This window comes from Balaenoptera acutorostrata, chromosome 16 (genome assembly GCF_949987535.1).
Source record: "Balaenoptera acutorostrata chromosome 16, mBalAcu1.1, whole genome shotgun sequence".
In the NCBI taxonomy this organism is placed as follows: Eukaryota; Metazoa; Chordata; class Mammalia; order Artiodactyla; family Balaenopteridae; genus Balaenoptera; species Balaenoptera acutorostrata.
This window is the reverse complement of record NC_080079.1, coordinates 11549927-11569289: the sequence shown is the minus strand read 5'-3', so window position 1 is coordinate 11569289 and position 19363 is coordinate 11549927. Positions and strand designations below refer to the sequence as shown.

Here is a 19363-nt window from a genome sequence, read left to right as displayed (position 1 = left end):
TCATCCTTTTTTTTTTTTTACTAGGTTTTGGGCTCATAGTTGCTGAACTTTTTACTCTACAGGCTTAAAATTTTGTTGAGATTGATAAGGCCAGAGTGGAATGTCAGAGTTGAGAACTAAGTTAGTATTCAGGCATCTGAATGACCCCCTGTGAGAAATATTCTCCTGGTACTGTGTCTGACTGTACTGTGTCGTTGTAGACTGTACAGGTAATGTCAGGTCATTGTGCCATGATGTTTTTGATTCTTTCAGATTCTAATTCTATTTCCTTTCTTTCTACAACGCTCTCTCACCCCTTTTCTTCAAAACTTCTGTCGGCTCGTTGGCTCTTTCTCCTCTCTCTCGGGGAACCAGCCCCTCTTCCCCTGGCTCTTTGGAGGAATGGGAAGTGAGCCTGGTAGTTCCCCAGGTTGCTACGTGTGTCAAGCAGTATTCTCTTGAGCCCAGAAGGTCAGCTAAAGTCAAAGGATAATGATTAAGTGATTGACTTTGATATTGAAATGGTTTAAATTCTAGCAGAAAAGACTGTTGAAAGTCCAGATTTTTCCAAGGATGAGGACTACTTAGGAAAGGTTGGAATGTTAAACGGAGGCCGCCGAATTGACTATGTTCTTCAAGAAAAGCCAATAGAGAGTTTTAATGAATATCTTTTCGCTCTTCAGAGTCATTTATGCTATTGGTAAGTATTTTCATCTTTGATAACATTCATGTGGCCTTTACGTTGCAGCACATACAACAGTTTTAGTGAGGTTCTTGCTGATTTACCATTTGCAATTTGAATGCCCATACATTCAAAATCAGTATTTTCCCCCTTTAGTTTAGTTATCCACAAGATGGCAGCATGTCATCTGCCTTTGACCAAAGGCCTTTGGTACTTGCCCACTGTTTTTGCAGGGATGCCTTTCACAGAATGGGAATGGTAGGGACTTGGAAAGCCATCCTTTTGTGTATCCTCCGTCACCAAGGAGAACTGCAGCACAGCTATTTTGGAGCTGATTGGTATTCATCCAGTTTTTAAGGACAGCTCTGAGATTACACTACTTTATTTTCATTTGCCCTTCTTAGGTAGAATTGAATAGAACCAAAGCTGCATTCTCCACCTTTATGCATAGAGGTTAATTTCTTTTTTTTTTAAATTAATTAATTAATTTATTTTTGGCCGCATCTTCATTGCTGCATGTGGGCTTTCTCTAGCTGCGGAGAGCAGGGGCTACTCTTCGTTGGGGTGCATGGGCTTCTCATTGTGGTGGCTTCTCGTTGCAGAGCACAGGCTCTAGGCACGCGGGCTTCAGTAATTGTGGCACGCAGCCCCAGTAGTTGTGGCTCGCGGGCTCTAGAGCGCAGGCTCAGTAGTTGTGGTGCACAGGCTGAGTTGCTCCACAGCCTGTGGGATCTTCCCGGACCAGGGCTCGAACCTATGTCCCCTGAATTGGCAGGCGGATTCTTAACCACTGCGCCACCAGGGAAGTCCTAGAGGTTAATTTCTAATTATCTCTTAAGTAAATGTGCTTTTCTTTTTAATAGGGAATCTGAAGATACTGCCCTGTTATTACTTAAAGAAATTTATCGAACAATGAGCATTAGTCCAGAACAGCCCCAGCATTGATTGGACTTCAGCTTCACCGTGTGAGTTTATCTTTATTGTGTGTATAAATTCTGAATGTTTCATTCTGAAGCCTCTTTTATGGAGTTGATGTTGACTATAAATTTTTCTTTTTTCTGTTTCCTCTAAGTGTTTTTCTTTCTTTCTTTCTTTCTTTTTTTTAAATTCAGAATAGAGACATTAAGGAACCGAACTCAAAAAACCTTAAAAAAATAGAGGTTTATTTTTCTTATATAACAGGAAGGGTTCATCTATTGAATGATGTCACTAGATCGTTTGCATCTTTTCACCTGCCTGTTGGCTCTTGTTGCCTTGTAGTTATTAGATAGCTCCCATAGTTCTAGATATCACCTCTGTGTTCGGGGCATGAAGAAGGTGAGAAAGGGTAGTATTAGTTATATCTATCTATCTTAATTAGGAAAACAGAAGCATCTGTAAAAATTTACTCATGCCTGTTGACTAAGCCTGTGTCACATGTCCCATGTCCCCGCTGAACCCCAAACTGCTTGAAAGGTTGTAAAGGTTTTATTTTAAACATTCCCAGTCATTATTGAGGGAAGGAATAGAGAAGGGGGTTAAACCTATAATGCATAAACCAACCTGCAAATTGGCCACACTCTGTAACCTGACTTTTCTCCTGAGACACCTGACGCCAGTTTTTCCTCACTAGATTATACATCACTTTAAAAAATAGGTAATGTGTTTTTTAAAAAGTTAGAACTTTTATAGCCTTTGAAAGAGTGAAATGCAAAGTGGTGAGCTCTCGATTGCTGAAATCAAAAGTAGTTCCTGGCACTTTTTGGTTTTTTAATCATAAATGATAAGTTCAGTTTTCACCTTCTTATTTTGGAGAGGTAACCACTTTTAGTAGGATTTCCTTAGAGAAATTTTCCTGTGCATGTCCAATCAAATATGTGTTCATGTCAAAACAAAGGGATCTCATTGACTATATTGTTCTGCAACTTGATGTTGTCGATCAGCCATACAGCTTGCATAGTAACTTGTGTAGATCTTTTTCGTTCTCTTTAATGGCTACATAGGAATCCATTGTATGGCTATGCCCCATCATATTTAGCTAGCTTCCTGTTCATGGACATTTAGGTCATTTCCTAATGTGTATTAGAAAACCTTAACAGAGTAGGTAAGAGGTATAAAAGGCCATTTTGTAATCAGACTTTTGATACAGTTTTATCAGTTCTTAGCATTTCTGATATTATAATATTAAAATAAACTAAATGTAATATCAAGAGTTACCTCAGTCCAGATTTTCCATTATGAAATAGTCATTCAGTTGGCTGACAGATACTTATTCAGCACCGACTATGTGCCAGACGCCAGTCTTCATCCTGGGGAAAGAGCTACATGAGGTTGCATTCTCACCTTTAAGGAAATTGCCTTCTGCGGGGAGGAGATTACAGTAAGCCTGTACTCTAATTCACAAGTAAATGTCAGCTATTGATAGGTTCTGTGGAAAAGACAAAATAGGAAGAGGTTGAGAGTGACTGGGGGTGCTTCCAGGGAAGGCCTTGCCAAGCTGATGATATGTGAGTTGAAATTTGAATGATGAGAAGGAGGTGGACACCTGGAGATACGGGGAGAACAGTCCAGGCAGAAAGAAGAGCAGTTGCCAGGGCCATGAGATGGGAGCCGATGTGTTGTGTTTGAGGGACAGAGAGCAGACCCGTGTAGCTAGAGGGGAGAAGAGGAGAGAGATAGGTGGGCCTGACTACGAGGGATCTGGTAGGACGTTTACGTTTTATTCTAAGCGTAATGGAAACATTGGGCGTTTTTAAGAAGAGGAGTGACATAATTTGGTTTATACTTTAGAAAGATTGCTTTGGGTGCTGGGTGGAGGGTGGACTGTTGGGCAGGGATGGAGGGACAACAGTGAAGAGGCTGGTGGTGACTTCGACTAGGGTTGTAGTGATAGGGATGGCGAAAGGTGACTGAACTCAGGCCTAGTGTGGGGGTAGCGATGTCCAGGACTTACAGATGAGTTCACTGTGGGGAGTGCGGGAAAGAAGAGTTAAGGATGGCCCTTAAGATTTTGATGTGAGCAACTGAGTGGTTGCTGGTACCTTTTCCTGGGAAGGCTTGTGGGGGGAGCAGTGTTTTGGGGGTTGTGGGGATGGAGAGTTGGTAGTTGATGATGTTAGTTTGAAGATAATAATAACCTTAGAATCATCAGCACATACTTGCCATCTGAAACCAGAAACTGGATGAGGTCACCTAGGAGTACGTCAGTGGAGAAGAGAGAAGTCTGTGAAGTGAAAGAAAATCCAGGGGCTTGTGGTCTCGGGGAAGCTGAGAGAAGATTGTTTCAAGGAGAGAGCAGTCAGCCATGTGAAATGCCACTGAGGGGTCAAGTAAGAGGAGGACCAAGAATTGGCCACTGGCTTGAAGAGGACATAGGACGTCATTGGTGACCTTGAGCAAAGCTGTTTTAAGATCATGGCAGAGGTTCAGTGGGCTGAGGAGAGGTAAGGGATCAGAGGAACGAGTTTTGCTGTGAAGGTTAACAGAAATAAGACAGGGACATTTTATGATATTCAGGTGCGTTTGTTTGCTAACGACAGTGATCCAGTATTGAGGGAGAAGTTGATAATGCAAGAGCTAAAGGGGATATTATTGGAGGAAATACTTGAAAAGTCAATGGGAGATAGGGCCGGGGCAAATCGAAGGGTTTTGTCTTAGAAAAGGAGCAGGGCTGCCTCCTCCATGGGACCGGAGGAAGGCCAAGAGTGAGGGCACAGTATGGGTAGTGGGTAACGGTGGTGGTGGGTAGACCGGCATTCTCTGGCCTCCTGTCCTAAGTGTGTGAGAGTAAGGTCTTGGTCAAGGGCTGTGGGAGACGGGAGGAGAGAGGGGAGCAGAAGAACACTCACCTCAGAGTGTGGGGAAAGGGAATTTACCAGCAGAGTATGGTGCGATTGCATTGCAGGCTTGAGTGCCCATTCGATATTTTGGTCATAAATGTGAAGTGAGTACAGTTAGCACGATCACATGACTTTTCTCTGGCCATGTGCTGCTACTTGGTTGAGGTGCACAGTAAGAGATAACTGGGTTTACTAGATTAGGGTTTTGCCAGGTGACTAAGACAGGAGGAGAAAGACAAGGGAGCTAAGGGAGGTGATAGAGACCGAAAAAAGCGAGAGGTCAGTGCAGGATGAGGTCGGAGAATCACAGGAGTGAGGAGTTTCCCAGTGGGTGACCCAGAGGTTGGGATGGGAGACGCAAAGTGAGGATCACTGACGCAGCGCTGGGAGGGAGTCACTGTGCCATGGGATCTGGGCGCTGCGACCCTCTGCTAAACAAGTGCTCTGTGTGCTTCAGAAACCATTAAAAAATTATAAAACGATAGTGCCATACAGAAACTTTAGAAAAATGTAGAAAAGCAGCAGCAGAAATCACCTATAATCTCGCTAACTGAAAGTGTTAGAAGTTAATCCTTCTAAGCTTTTTCTAAGTCTCGGTGTATTTCATATATATATATATTTTTTTTCATATATATATATTTTTTAACATCTTTATTGGAGTATAATTGCTTTACAATGTTGTGTTAGTTTCTGCTTTATAACAAAGTGAATCAGCTATACTTATACATATATCCCCATATCTCCTCCTTCTTGCTTCTCCCTCCCACCCTCCCTATCCCACCCCTCTAGGTGGTCACAAAGCACGGAGCTGATCTCCCTGTGCTATGCGGCTGCTTCCTACTAGCTATCTGTGTTACATTTGGTAGTGTATATATGTCCATGCCACTCTCTCACTTCGTCCCAGCTTACCCTTCCCCCTCCCCGTGTCTCCAAGTCCATTCTCTATTCCTGTCCTGCCCCTAGGTTCTTCAGAACCATTTTTCTTTTTTTAGATTCCATATATATGTGTTAGCACATGGTATTTGTTTTTCTCTTTCTGACTTACTTCACTCTGTATGACAGTCTCTAGGTCCATCCACCTCATCGGTGTATTTCATATTATTTGCTATTTTGTAGCCTGTTTTTTTCCACTTGCGAGTATATTGTATAGTTTTTCCACCTCAGCCTACAACATGGGTGTGTGTATTTACCATTTTTATTTGTTTTTCTGAGTGGGTTATACATACAGTTGGTTCAGCTTTTATTTATTTATTTTTTAGGAAGAGACTTTTCCTTTTTTTTTAAATATATATATATATGTATATATTTATTTATTTATTTAGGCTGTGCTGAGTCTTAGTTGCAGCATGCGGAATCTTAGTTGCGGCATGCAGGCGGGATCTAGTTTCCCCACCAGGGATCGAACCCGTGCCCCCTGCATTGGGAGCGTGGAGTCTTACCCACTGGACCACCAGGGAAGTCCCTGGTTCACCTTTTAGAAGTGACAAAAGAGAGGGCTCTCGCTCTTACACTTCTTCCCCAGTGTCCCTGCCCAGAGGCAACCAGCGTTCCAAGTTTTGTGTATCCTTCCAGACATCTGCTAACACATACATGATTTTTTTCCTTTTTAAAAGACAAATACTAGCAAAATAAGACACGCTTCTTATGTTTGTATCTTTGAGATTTTCCCATATCCATCCACCCATCCATCCATCCACCCATCATCCATGCATCATTTGCTGAGCACCTTACTTACTAAGTGCCAGGTACTAGTGTCTAGGCCCCGGGGTTCACAGCAGTGGACCAAACAGTCTTCGCCCTCAAGGATCTTCTTTCCTCTGGGGGAGGACAGACCGTAAATAAACAATGGAAGTGTGCCGGATGGTTAAAAATAGAGCAGCAGGAAAAGGGCGAGAGGGAGTGCATTTGGGATGGGAACAAGTTGCTGTTGTATATAAAATGGCAAGGGACATCCTCACTGATAGAATGTCATTTGAGCGAGTGAGCTAGGTGGATATCTGGGAGAGGAAGATCATCTCAGGCAGAAAGAATATATATCAGAACAAAAGAGCCGCCTTATTCTTTTCAGTAATTGTGTAGTATTCCATTGACTGTTACACCGTAATTTGTTTAACCATCCCTTACTGATGGGCATATAGGTTATCTAATCTTTTACTAGTACGAACAGTGCTTCAGAGATACATGGATATTTAATAGTTGCATTATGTTTCATTTTATAGTTCTATTTATTAAAATCCTTAATTTATCTACCACTGTTGCACATTTAGGTGATTTTCCAACTTTTCACTGTTATAAATAATTCTGACATGTAGTTATACATACTTTCTGCACATCTCTGACTGTTTGCTTGACATAAATTCCTAGACATAGCATTGTTAGATCTAAGGATAGTCAACATTTTTAAAAGGCTTTTGATCTGTATTTGTTGTAAAGTTGCATTTCAGGAAGGTTGCTGAAGTTTCATAGCGGCCATCCATATATGTGCCATCCATATAAGTGCTGCACCCTTTTGCCCACACTGGGTATTACTGTTTTTTTTAAAGTTTTGCTAATTTGATAGCTAGAAATTATATCATTGTTTTATTTTGCATTTCTATTACTAGTGAAATTGAGCATGTTTAATGTATTTAATTGGCCATTTCTTCTTTTGTCAGTTGCCAGTTTTTTTTTGTTTTGTTTTTTAAATTTATTTATTATTTTATATTTATTTTTGGCTGCGTTGGGTCTTTGTTGCTGCGCGGGGGCTTTCTCTAGTTGCGGTGAGCAGGGGCGACTCTTCGTTGCGGTGCGCGGGCTTCTCATTGCGGTGGCTTCTCTTGTTGCGGAACACGGGCTCTAGGCACGTGGGCTTCAGTAGTTGTGGCGTACAGGCTCAGTAGTTGTGGCTCGCGGGCTCCAGAGCACAGGCTCAGTAGTTGTGGCACACGGGCTTAGTTGCTCCGCGGCATGTGGGATCTTCCCAGACCAGGGCTCGAACCCGTGTCCCCTGCATTGGCAGGCAGATTCTCAACCACTGCGCCACCAGGGAAGCCCAAGCATAGACAATTTTGCTGAATAATTTTTTTCTGCCCTTTAACCTTTTTTAGGATTGTTCTTTAAAAAGCCTCAGATTAACCCAACAGATAATTCACTTTATATTTTGTCTTTTATTTTCTGTACTCATTTTGTTATGAAGGTTATCAGCTAGTTTATCTCACCAAACACTCCCTGATGCCCTTTCATCCCTCCAGAAGGCCTGTCGGAGGACTTGTGCTCACAGGCTGTTCTTCAGAGGCAGTTTGCAGTGTTTGTTTGGCACTTGACAGTGTGTTTGTTCTTTTACTTCAGAAAGGAACGACAGTGCGTTATTTTGTTATTACTATAAGTTTGTAAAGCTGACCGAGGATTCTTTTTCTTCTTTTAAAGACATTCTTGTCTTTACAGAAAGTTGCAGTGTAAATTACATTGCTGAGAAAATCCTCAGAGGACATCCCCAGTCTGCTCCTGTGATGGATGACAGAAATGTGATTCACCGACAGTTACTCTGCTGTAATTCTCAGATGTAGGGCTTCATTTAAAAGAAAACATACAGAACAAAAAGACAATGAAATAAATCAGTACCACATTTGGACTGTATAGATGAGAAAAAGAAATTATTAAAATGATGCAGTTAAAAACTCAGATCAGTTTAGTTGTACAGTTGTCAAAGTAATATGTGATATCAATGAAGAAATATTTGTAGCATGCAGATGGTTGTTTCTGTTTCTTAAAAAACTATTGTCAGTGGGCTATTCAACTTGCTTTTTTTTTTTTATTAATGTAGTATGGTCTATGGACTTCTTGAGAAACTATAATTATACAGTTTTTTAAAAACTTATGTTCTACTTTAAATGTGAATTATAGTTCTGAGCTGCTTTAATGCGGGGTCATTTATATCTGTTAGCGGAAGTAACCAAGATCACTTCTATTCCAAGCTGAACTGCGGTCTTTAAGAAGCCTTCCAGGCTGTTGCTGAGAGCAGAGCTGTGGAAGGAAGTGAGATGCTCCACACTTCACAGAAGTCTTGTGAAGTGCTCTCCCAGCATCATTGCCACCAGCAGTGGGGCGCAAACGAGAAGTTTTTCCATTTTGTCATCTAAGGTAGCTGTGCAGTTGCCTCATTGCTAAAGTTCCAATCAATATGAGAACCACAGTAGAATTTTTTTGGATTTTGGGTTTTTTGCTTTGTATTAATTTCACTTCTACCAAAGTATTTGAAAGTATGAACTGTATTGGCTTTTAGACTATAACTCTATTTCATGAAAAGACTGTTCTGTGATATTTTACTTTGTTTTACTGTAACTTCAAATTATCTAAATATTTTCCTAATACTACGTGGGAATGCTGATTTTCTTTTGTTATTGCAGTAGGAACATTTTACACTGTTTACATAGTTCTCATGGAACATAGAATTTTTTGAAAGCCACATATGATACACATTTTTTGTGTATATATTCTAGTTAGTGTGAATAAAACAGTAACATCAATGCATTTTTTTAAAGCAGAAAACGTCTGTATTCTTCTTGTCTTCCTTAAAAGTATTCCTATGAGTTCAGTGGTCATTTACTTTTCATTGTGAACACCTGCTCTGTAGTTAATACATAACTATAGCATTTGCTCCTAATAATTAGGACAGAATTAGGACAGTAGGGTTTTTGAGCTGCAGGTGACCCCAGACAGCATATATTCCAACCACCTCATTATGCAGCCGAGGACACAACACTAAATGCCTTTCTCAGGCTGCTGGGTGGCAGATCTGGGCTAGAATACAGTTTCACTGACTCCCTTTTGGCCTTCATTTCTCTACACCAGTGCTATTACCTCTCACTTAATTTCCTCTTAACTTCCCCAAACTGATGAAATAAAGAAAAATAAGGGTTATTTATGTATATTTTAATAAAATCCAGTTTGATTTTTCAACTTACAACTGGTTTTGTCTGTATTATTCAGCCTGTATCTTCTGAATATTGGGCAGAGGGGAAGAAACACTTGAACCAGTGTCCATAGTAGAAATGTGTACCAGCTCAGTTTTTGGAATCTTGTGATTTTAACACCTGGGAAAATATAAAATAGAATTTTATAGGGTAGCTCTGCTGTGGACAGAGTTTATATCACTCTTCAATTTCTTAAAAAAAAACAAAACCAAAGCCAAAACAGTAATAGGTCTGAGGGCAGAGTCTGTATTTATTAGCATACTGTTCACTGTTGTAACCACCATGCCTACCACAGACTTGTCACAAAGTAAGTCACTTTCCAAATATTTGTTGAATAAAACAATTTTAAAAATCAGAAATAGAATTAAATACTTATAGACCTTAGAATGGCCATTCAGGTCAGTGGTTTGCAAACGTTTAAAAAGTAGCTGAACCCTTTTCACATTTCAGTATATAAACTAGATGAGAGCATAGCCGCTGAGTAAAGCTTGACCTCCTCCTTTTCCCCAGTAGCTCATCCCCTCCTGGGACCCTCCTACCCAGCCCTAACCTGGATTAATGCCCTCATCTTCCTCAGATGAGGAAAGTCAAGTTGCTAGTTATTCTGAAATTGTTTCCTGTGCAGAGTTTGGGACTAAAGTTAAAAAGCATCAGTGTCTGAAACTGAAGGTCAAAGAGTCGTCGTAAAACCAATGAGGTCAACCTAGGCCTGGTTTGTTAACGTGGCCATAATGAGAGGAAACTCCTTTCTAAGTCTGATGGGCCTGTGTGGTTCATGAATCCACCAGATAAGGATTTTTCTCAAAACCAGAGTGTGATTATAGTAGAAGGACTTAACAGATTATATTGATTTTTGACGTATGTTATTGGAAAGGTGTGCTCTACATAGACCCTTGAAAATGAGGACATTAGAGCATAGATATCACTACCCCGGCAGGGAGGATCATATATGCAAAATAGCAACTCACAATTTTGTAAATAGAGTGCTGGAGATCAGGACTGTCCAGGAAATTCCAGAGTGGTTGATCTTGGTATTTATATTACCGTTGTTTCAGGTTTTTATGACTTGAGGTGTCATACCTTAGTGCTGAGCCTTAGTGTTTACCGAGCAACGTTCTGGTGGTGACTTGTTTCCCATGTAGATTTTGCCATCTGGGAACAGGGTGAATTGAGCTGCAGACACTGAATGTTCTGGTTTTCCTCCAAGTTAATGGTTCTCATTGTAGCAATAATTACCAGTCAGTATGAGTTAGTTCCCCAGGGCGGGTCGTCTAAGGTGAGTTGATAGAGTTCAGTTCTTTACAGCTGAGGTGCTGACACGGCATTCCTGCTGTTGTCCGTCTCCCTGCAAAGCGCTGGATGGACTGTCAGGTGACTTGTCTCCTTGATATTTGTATAAGACTTGCAACAGGTTGTCAGTCTTGTCCTGGTATTTCACCCCTGAAGTGAGCTTACCAAAAACTTGACAGCATGTTGAAGAGCTCTGGTGCCCACCTGCCTTTGTGTCCAAGCTCTCTACCTCTTAGCTGTGGGTCCCGTGCAAGATTGTTTTCCCCTAACCTCTCGGCAAAGTGTTTCTGATTTTTGGTCAGTTTCCTCTTGCATGAAATTCCTCAACCTCATACAGTTATTGTGAGGCTTAAATGAAAATATGAGTAAAGAGCATATAGTGATGCTGGGTACATAGTAAGCACTCAGAACATTAGCTAATTGTCACTACTGCTACTCTTTTTATCACGAACGCTCAGGTTCAGGGAAGACCCACGTCTTTGTTGCTAGGTCACTGCCACTTCCAGCCCTCCCTGGGTTGCACTTGGCCAGGTCTCTTGTCCCTGAGAGCTGCCAGAGAGGGCTGAGCATCCTTCACAGGGGCACAGGTGTCTGCAGGTGACTGGAAGGGAGGACAGGAGCTGTGGAGCCAGTCGGGGCGGGCGCGGGGGATGGTAATGCTCATGTGGCTGTCTTCACACAGATCAGTGGGACTCTTGGAGAGCACCTTTGAGTAACTTCTGCATGCCTTGATTCTCTAAGTTCCTTTTGAGATAAGGATCCAGAAAACATGTTTGTCTTCCTAAATTCTGCCTTCTTTTCTCCCCGATGTTTATTTTCCTGCTTTAAACATCAACGCTATTGCAGATTTCCCCAAACCTATCAGCCCCACAGAACTCCGAGAATGACTTCATGTTGTTGTTGACACTAGTGGGCGCTCGTGAGATAGTGCAGCCTCGATATTTAGTGCTTCCTTCTTTCAGTCTCAAAGCAAGTGAAACATGTTGTTTGGGCAGTATTCACACTTAATATGACAGTAAACGATCACAATACGTGTCCAATATAGGAAACTTATAGCGACCTGTAAAACAGACCAGGGATTAGCAAGGACGCGTCCATGAGAAAGTAGGCAGTGCTGCGTATTTGCTAGGGGGTGAGCTGCAGTTCAGGTTCATGGACAGGTGGAATTGGTGTACCTGGGATGACCCACCATGTTTTTCTTTCATTTACATTAAAGAGTGACTGAAAGGTTTTATTGTGGAAATTTCCAAATACTCAAAAGTGTGGAGAATGGTGTAGTGAATCCCCCTGTCCGTACCCCTCTTCTCGCCTCAGTCGGGGTGCCAGGGTTGGCCTCGCTGTAACTTAAAAGACAGGTAAGCAGGGGCAACCAGGGACAAGGCGGGAAAGAAAGTGCATTCAAGAGGTGGAAAGGCCTGAGGTGGGAAACAGCATCACCTGTTGGGGCAACTGGAAGAGATTAAGTTGTTCATGAAACACAAGAAGAGCTGTTTGAATGTGTTGAGAATGGTTTTCATTAAAGTTGTTTTAAAGACAACATTTCTTGTGGTGCCTTTTCTTTTTGTAAGTCACTTAATAGCATTCACTCTTGTTGAAAGGAGCATGGTTTGGAATATTGGGAAGTGCTTACTACCAACTAAGAGGCGTTCCTTTCCTGTGCCCCTCAAAGCCTGTGCTCGGCTGTATCTCTGAGACTCGTTTGCTTCTCTTTCCCAGGAGGTGAAAAGGTGTTTTGAACAGCACTTCTGACTCCTGAAGAAACTTCAGGTGAACAAGGCTGTGGTAGTTTTCTGAATGTTACTCCCTGGAGTAGAACTGGGGAGGGGAACTCGTGTTTTTGGAGTGTCAGCTGTGTTTCGGGCACTGTGCAGGCTCTTTCATGTAATATTTACAGAAGCCCCATGGAGGTAGGTTTATTCTCCCCATTTTACAGATGAGAGAACTGAAGCTCATAGAAGCTAGCCATCTTGCCAGGGCCACTCAGTTAATGGCAGGGGAGAATAAAGTGCGCTTAAGCCTCAAAAATAAAGGGGAACCTCTACTATAGAAAGATACTTGCAAATTGACTGTCTGCCTCTTTCTGGAAACAGCTAGGCTGTCACAACACTGCTCCCCACCCCCCCACCCCGCTTTTTTTTTCACAAGCAAAAGCATTTTCAAAGGATAACCTTTGAAAGAAAAAGATAAGTTTTAGGCGATGTAGATTATAATTTGCTCTGTTGTTTTTGCCTGAAGTGCTTTTTTTTTTTTTTTTTTAATGTGGGGCGTAAAACCTCATGTTAATGAAGATTCCCAAATATTGGTCTAAACAGGACCTAGATGTTTGCTACCCTTTGAACTGAAAAGGAAGGGATAAACGCAAAAATGGTCTTTTGTCCTTACAAAAGAGTGTTTGTAGAAGTGTCCTAGCTTGTGTGCCCTCCTGAGTGTCTGAGTGACCGCCCCCGGGTTTTATTGTTTCTCTGGGGTTGGTTCTCCATTCTCACTGCCATCACCCCGGCTTTCCTTAAGCCTAGGCAGCCGAGACACCGTCCTAACTCTGCAGTCCATCCTGGATCCTCTGCCCTCCCAGCTTGTCCTCAGAAGCCGTCTCCAGCTCCCCTCTACCTCTGGGTGGCTCTCCCTGGTTCAGAATTTCCTGCCCGCCCTGCTCTGCTTCCCAGCCTCTCTCAGCCTTGCCTGCTGCTCCCTTTGTAGGAACCAAGCTGGTCATTCATCCTCCCAATTTGCTCTTCCATTATCATCCTTTCCAGATGCTGCAGCAGACCAGAACCTCGGGCTCCCACCTTTTCCGCAAAGCCCCCACCCTCCAGAATCCCTGAGTGGGCCTGCTTCCCCTGTACCAGTGCTGCTCAGTGATGTTTGATTGACATTTGTTTTACCCTGGTTTGGTCTCAGGTGTCTTAACTCATAAAACACTGTTCAACAGGGGAAAACAACTAACACGGGATTCCATTCTCTGCCCTCAAAGGGAGGCAAACCCCGAGGGCACAGAAACGCAAATAAGAACCCCATTTCCATCCTCTTCCCTGACACCTACAGCCTCTGCCACGCTGTCCTCAACCTGCACCCCTCCCCAAACACAGTGGGAACGTGAGTGAGTTTCTCATAGTTACACCTGGGCCCTCGTGGACATCCATCAGGTAAGAGGAAGGCACCTGCATGAGTAGATTTCAGGAAGCGGCTGGCAACGGAGGGAGATGCCCATTTCTAAACGTGCAGTTACCTGGCGAGGTGTCCTTTTTAGTCTGGAAGTTCACTTTCACCTTAAGGATCTGTATTTAATGTTTTTTGTTCCTCTGAATTAAAAAGAACAAAGCTTTCCCTGTGGAAAGATACATATAAAATCCACCCCCCCACCCCCTTATCTTGTGTCAAAATACTTAGTTTCTTTAAATAATACCCATGATAGTTTTTACCAGACAGGCTTCCAGAAATCCTTAATTTGCCAGTTTTGAAGTAGCTTTTCTGTCATTAGAAGTTCTCATTAGAACTTCTTTGGGTCATGTTTGGGTCATGTGTGTGAAAGGGAGAGATTTTGTTATTCAGCATTTGGGTAGGCAAACTCTGCAGTCTTATATTGGAAACATACATTTGTAATAGGAAGTTACTTTTTTTTTTTTGAGACTATACCTCATATCTTTTAGCTCAAATACTTTTCATTTAAGTTCTTTCAAAATACATTTTCTGATGCCATTTTTCATTTTCCAACAAATTGCAGAATCAAGCCCTCACCGTCTCCACATTTTTTCCTCTTTCCCAAATCAGTTTTGTCAACCCTTGAATCTAGTAGGACCGTGGTCTTCGGATGACTGTATATGATTCTCTCCCTCTTTCATGACTTCTTATTGCCTGGGGTCTGTGGAGTTTTATTCTCTATAAAATGACAATATTTTGCCAACTGAAAATTATAGTTTACCTCGACTGTCGTCAAATCTGATGAGTTTTGCATTGATGAGTTTGAGCCTCAGTCTCCTCCAGAAGAAATACATAAAGATGAAGGTTTCTGAGTCTTTGGTGTCTCTAGTCCAACATGTGCTGATCTGCAGAGAATTAAATCCAGTCTGCTGGCTGGATTGTAGAGTCATGTCTGTCACCACTTTCTTTGGAACTGAAAGAGGAACATCAAGGGACTTCCCTGTGGCGCAGTGGTTGAGAATCTGCCTGCCAATGCAGGGCACATGGGTTTGAGCCCTGGTCTGGGAAGATCCCACATGCTGTGGCGCAACAAAGCCCGTGCACCTCAACTACTGAGCCTGCACTCTAGAGCCTGTGAGCCACAGCTACTGAGCCCTTGTGCCACAACTACTGAGCCCACGCACTACAACTAGTGAAACCTGTGCTCCTAGAGCCCGTCCTCTGCAACAAGAGAAGCCACTGCAATGGATAAATAAATAAGTAAATAAATAAAATTTAAATGAAAAAATGTGAAAACTGTTTTTTTTTTTAAAAAGAGGAACATCCCGTCTACTCTTGGCATATCTTAAAATTCCAGAAAGAACTTCCTTGAATTGCAAGAGTGATCGTGTGCAGTAAACTGGAACTAAATTCCTATTTACCAGGCCCCAAAGGGAAATGAATATTTAAAGAAGTTTTCATTTTATGGATGTTGTTTAGTTTTGTATAGTTCAGATCCCAGCCAACTTTAAAGTGGTTAGTTTTTATTTTATTTTACTTTGCTTTTGAATTTTATTTTATATTGTTTCATTTTGACCAGAAGTGTCACATCTAAAGAAAAGTCACAGTTTTTCATAAGGTGGATTTAGAATGGCAAAGTAGAGAAAAATATCAATTTTTCTTAAAATTGCTTTAAGGTAAAAAATATTTTACAAAAATGGAAGTGTGTATGCTTTAATTTCTGTAACCAATGTGTGTGTTAACAGGATATTTAGCTAAAGTTTTCATTTCACATTAATCAATTTCACATTTTTATTTTTGTGTCTAGAGTTAAGTCTCCCACCCTGTTTAGCTATGGAAGGAATTGCTTCACAGATTTTCTTTGATGAACTTAAAAAATATGAAAAGGACACGAACAGATAATTCACTGAAACAGAACAAAACAAGCCAGTACACTTGAAATAAAATGTTCATCCTTGTGACTTATCTCAAAAATACAAATTAAAATGTAAAAGGGGGGACTTTTTTTTTTTTAACTGCTCATACTGGCAAATGAACAAAACAAAACAAAACAAAAGGATGGGCCCACAGCTTCATACATTGCTAGCAGGAATATCAATTGCTTGTTCTTTTCCAGAAGTCAATTTGTTGTAGTATGTATCAAGAGCCTTAAAATGGTCTGTACCTTTTAACCCAGTAATTTCACTTTGAGAAATAGAGTCTTAAAAAAAATAGACAAAGATTTATATACACTGGATTGTTCATCATGGGAGAGTTAAAGAGTGAAAATCTGGAAACAAATGTTCAGTGTTGTTAAAATTAGACGGTCAGTTTGGGAAGAAGTTGGAGGAGAAAAGGGAGGAAGACTTGGAATTTCACAAATTTCTAGTCTTGGCCACAAGGAGTCTTATCGGACAGTAAGGGCCTGTGGACAGGTCGATGTAAATCTACGTATTTCTGTAACTATAAAAACAGCCCGGGCTTCCCTGGTGGCGCAGTGGTTGAGCGTCAGCTTGCCAATGCAGGGCACGCGGGTTCGAGCCCTGCTCTGGGAGGATCCCACATGCCGCGGAGCAACTAGATCCGTGAGCCACAACTACTGAGCTCTGCGCGTCTGGAGCCTGTGCTCCGCAACAACAGAGGCCGCAATAGAGAGAGGCCCGCGCACCGCGATGAAGAGCGGCCCCCGCTTGCCGCAGCTAGAGAAAGCCCTTGCATAGAAACGAAGACCCAACACAGCTAAAAAATAAATAAATAAATAAATAATAAAAATAAAGGAATTCCTTTTAAAAAAAAAAATCTAAAAAAAAAACCAAACAGCCCAGTTGCATCGCTGTCAGTGGCAGGCTGGCAGCACTATCTGTACAAGTTCAACTTGTCAGACAGAGGTGGTGTCCTAGCACAGATGCCACTGCAGGGGGAGGGTGGCCACTTGTATATAAACAGCCCAGTCTGGGAGAACAGTGGATGTGCATAGCTTGAACTGTGGCTGGGTTGGGGGCTCAGAAATCCTTACCCTTCCCAGCAATCTGAGGATTAAAGAGGAAGGGCCTTGGTCACCGTTGCAGATAATGACAAAGCCAGCGTTGGAGTCCTGGTCTCCTGCGTCCAAGTCCATTTGTGTCCACCTTGAATCCCAAGTGGAATAACAGCTTCATAGGTCACTCTGATATTTGTGGCATAGGAATGGCACAGGCCCATTTTATAGATAAGGAAACAGAGGTCAGAAGCATGGAGTGACTTGTCCAGGATCACATAATAAGTAACTGGTGGAATTGTGGTCAGAGTACAGAAAGCAAAATTTTAAAAGTAAGATGAAAATTCAAGCTTTTACTTTTCCTCCAATGTTTGGACAAACTCTTTCAGCCTGTTGATCAAGATTCTTTTTTTTTTTTGGCCGCACTGCATGGCATGCAGAACTTCCCTGACCAGGGATCAAACCCGTGCCCCTGCAGTGGAAGCGCGGTGTCTTAACCACTGGACCACCAGGGAAGTCCCAAGATTCCTTTTTTTTTTTTTAGTGGATTTGGAAGGCAGAGGAGTGTGTTATCATCTAAAAAAATTACCCTATAGGGGACTTCCCTGGTGGTGCAGTGGTTGGGAATCTGCCTGCCAATGCAGGGGACATGGGTTTGAGCCCTGGTCCGGAAGATCCCACATGCCGCGGAGCAACTAGGCCCGTGAGCCACAACTACTGAGCCTGTGCGTCTGGAGTGTGTGCTCCGCAACAAGAGAGGCCGCGATAGTGAGAGGCCCGCGCGCCGCGATGAAGAGTGGCCCCCACTTGCCGCAACTAGAGAAAGCCCTCGCACAGAAACGAAGACCCAACACAGCCAAAAATAAATAAATTAATTAATTAATTTGAAAAAAAAAGAAAAAAAACAAAACAAAAAAAATTACCCTATTCTTCATATGTGGATGTCTCTCCCACTACATCCTTACCTTGTCGTCTTCTGCTTCATGTTAACTGTTGACAAGGTACCACCAGGGACCTGGGACAGTTGTTTCTTCACTCTAGTGGTCTGTGAAAACATCTTGTTTTTTCTCTCTATGGGCTGATACTACCTACCTGTCCAACACTCCTGCTTTGGTGCTTTGTCAGGGTCCCACGTGAGGGAACAGGTGTGTGGCAATGATGGATATTTTTTCTGAGACAAAATACAGAGCCTTTAACTTTATAAGCTTGAGTCAGACCCACAAGAACTTTAAGAGCGTCTTTGGTAGTTACTGATTATTCCTTTTATTGAACCTCACTTTCCTCTTGGCAGAAGGCTTTCATGAACTTTTTGCGTTTGACCTTCGCACTAATCAAGGGAGGAAGGCGGGACAGGGATAAGCATCTCCATCTTTTTTTTTTTTAAATAAATTTATTTATTTATGGCTGCGTTGGACCTTCATTGCTGCGTGCAGTCTCCCTCTAGTTGCGGCGAGCAGGGGCCCCTCCTCATTGTGGTGCGCAGGCCTCATCGCAGTGGCCTCTCTTGTTGAGGAGCATGGGCTCTAGGCGCACGGACTTCAGTAGTTGTGGCACGTGGGTTCAATAGTTGTGGTTCGCGGGCTTAGTTGCTGCGCGGCATGTGGGATCTTCCTGGACTAGGGCTGAAACCCGTGTCCCCTGCATTGGCAGGCAGATTCCCAACCACTGCGTCACCAGGGAGGTCCCTCCATCTTTATAGATGAGAGAACCGAGATTCCCAGAGGTGCTATGACTTGTCCAAAGTGACTCAGAGGAGTGAACGGTGAAGCTGGGACTTGAACTCAACTCTTCTCCAAGTCCAGTCCTCTTTCGGTGGCACCATTTTGCTTCTGTGTGGAAGTACATTATTTGTCAATATAGGTAACTCTGACAGGCCTCAAAAAGTATAAATATGAAGGAGCTCTTGGCATTGTGTTGGATTTGAAAATTTGGAAAATGCAGAGACGCATAAATGAGAAAATAACAATCACACGTATTCCACCCTCACCATTTTGCACTTTTCCTTAATAAAAATGGGATCACATTATAATATTTGGAACTTGCTTTTTTCATTTACTATTTCTTGAGTTTTTTCTATGTTATGAAAACAGTCTTCTATAAAATCAAATCAATTTTTACTTAGTCACCTATTTTTTTGATTGTTTCCAATTTTCCAAATATGTATGTATATAAATGTGTGTGTATGTATGGATAGAAAGATACATCAGATAGATCAACCTTTTGATGAATCTCCTTTCAGAGAAAGCTTTGTGAACATCTGAATTAGGCTTTAAATTCAATCACTGAACAGGTATAAGATTTCTCTGAGGTCAAATGAAATAGGAAGTTGCTAAGAAAATCAGACTTTCTTCACTTGATTTTTTTTTTTCACTTGATTTTATTTGAGTCTTTGTACAACCTCTTTGTAGGCTCAAAATCACCCTCAAGATTCTGTTCCCTAAATGGTAGTGTTGGTATCCCCCGCAAACTTACACTTCAAGTAGATTTAACTCTCAGTCACTGAGCTATCTAGTAAAGTGGTTTTTCTATTTTTCAGCCAAAAATTAAT

The 19363-nt window shown here is 42.0% G+C and overlaps 1 protein-coding gene across 3 annotated transcripts in view; it reads left to right on the top strand.

The window, feature by feature from the left end:
• The window catches only part of SEC23IP (SEC23 interacting protein), a 40953-nt gene extending 31947 nt beyond the window's left edge, over positions 1–9006 (top strand). The window contains exons 17-19 of one of the 3 annotated variants that reach the window (XM_007173194.2): positions 520–679; positions 1525–1626; positions 7903–9006. In XM_007173194.2, the coding sequence (XP_007173256.2) occupies positions 520–679; positions 1525–1606 (242 nt within the window). In that variant the 3' untranslated portion in view covers positions 1607–1626; positions 7903–9006. Of the gene's footprint in view, positions 1–516; positions 680–1524; positions 1627–7884 lie in introns of all 3 variants that reach the window. The other 2 variants (XM_007173193.2, XM_007173192.2) reach the window with 2 other exon arrangements.
• The last annotated feature ends 10357 nt before the right edge of the window (positions 9007–19363 follow it).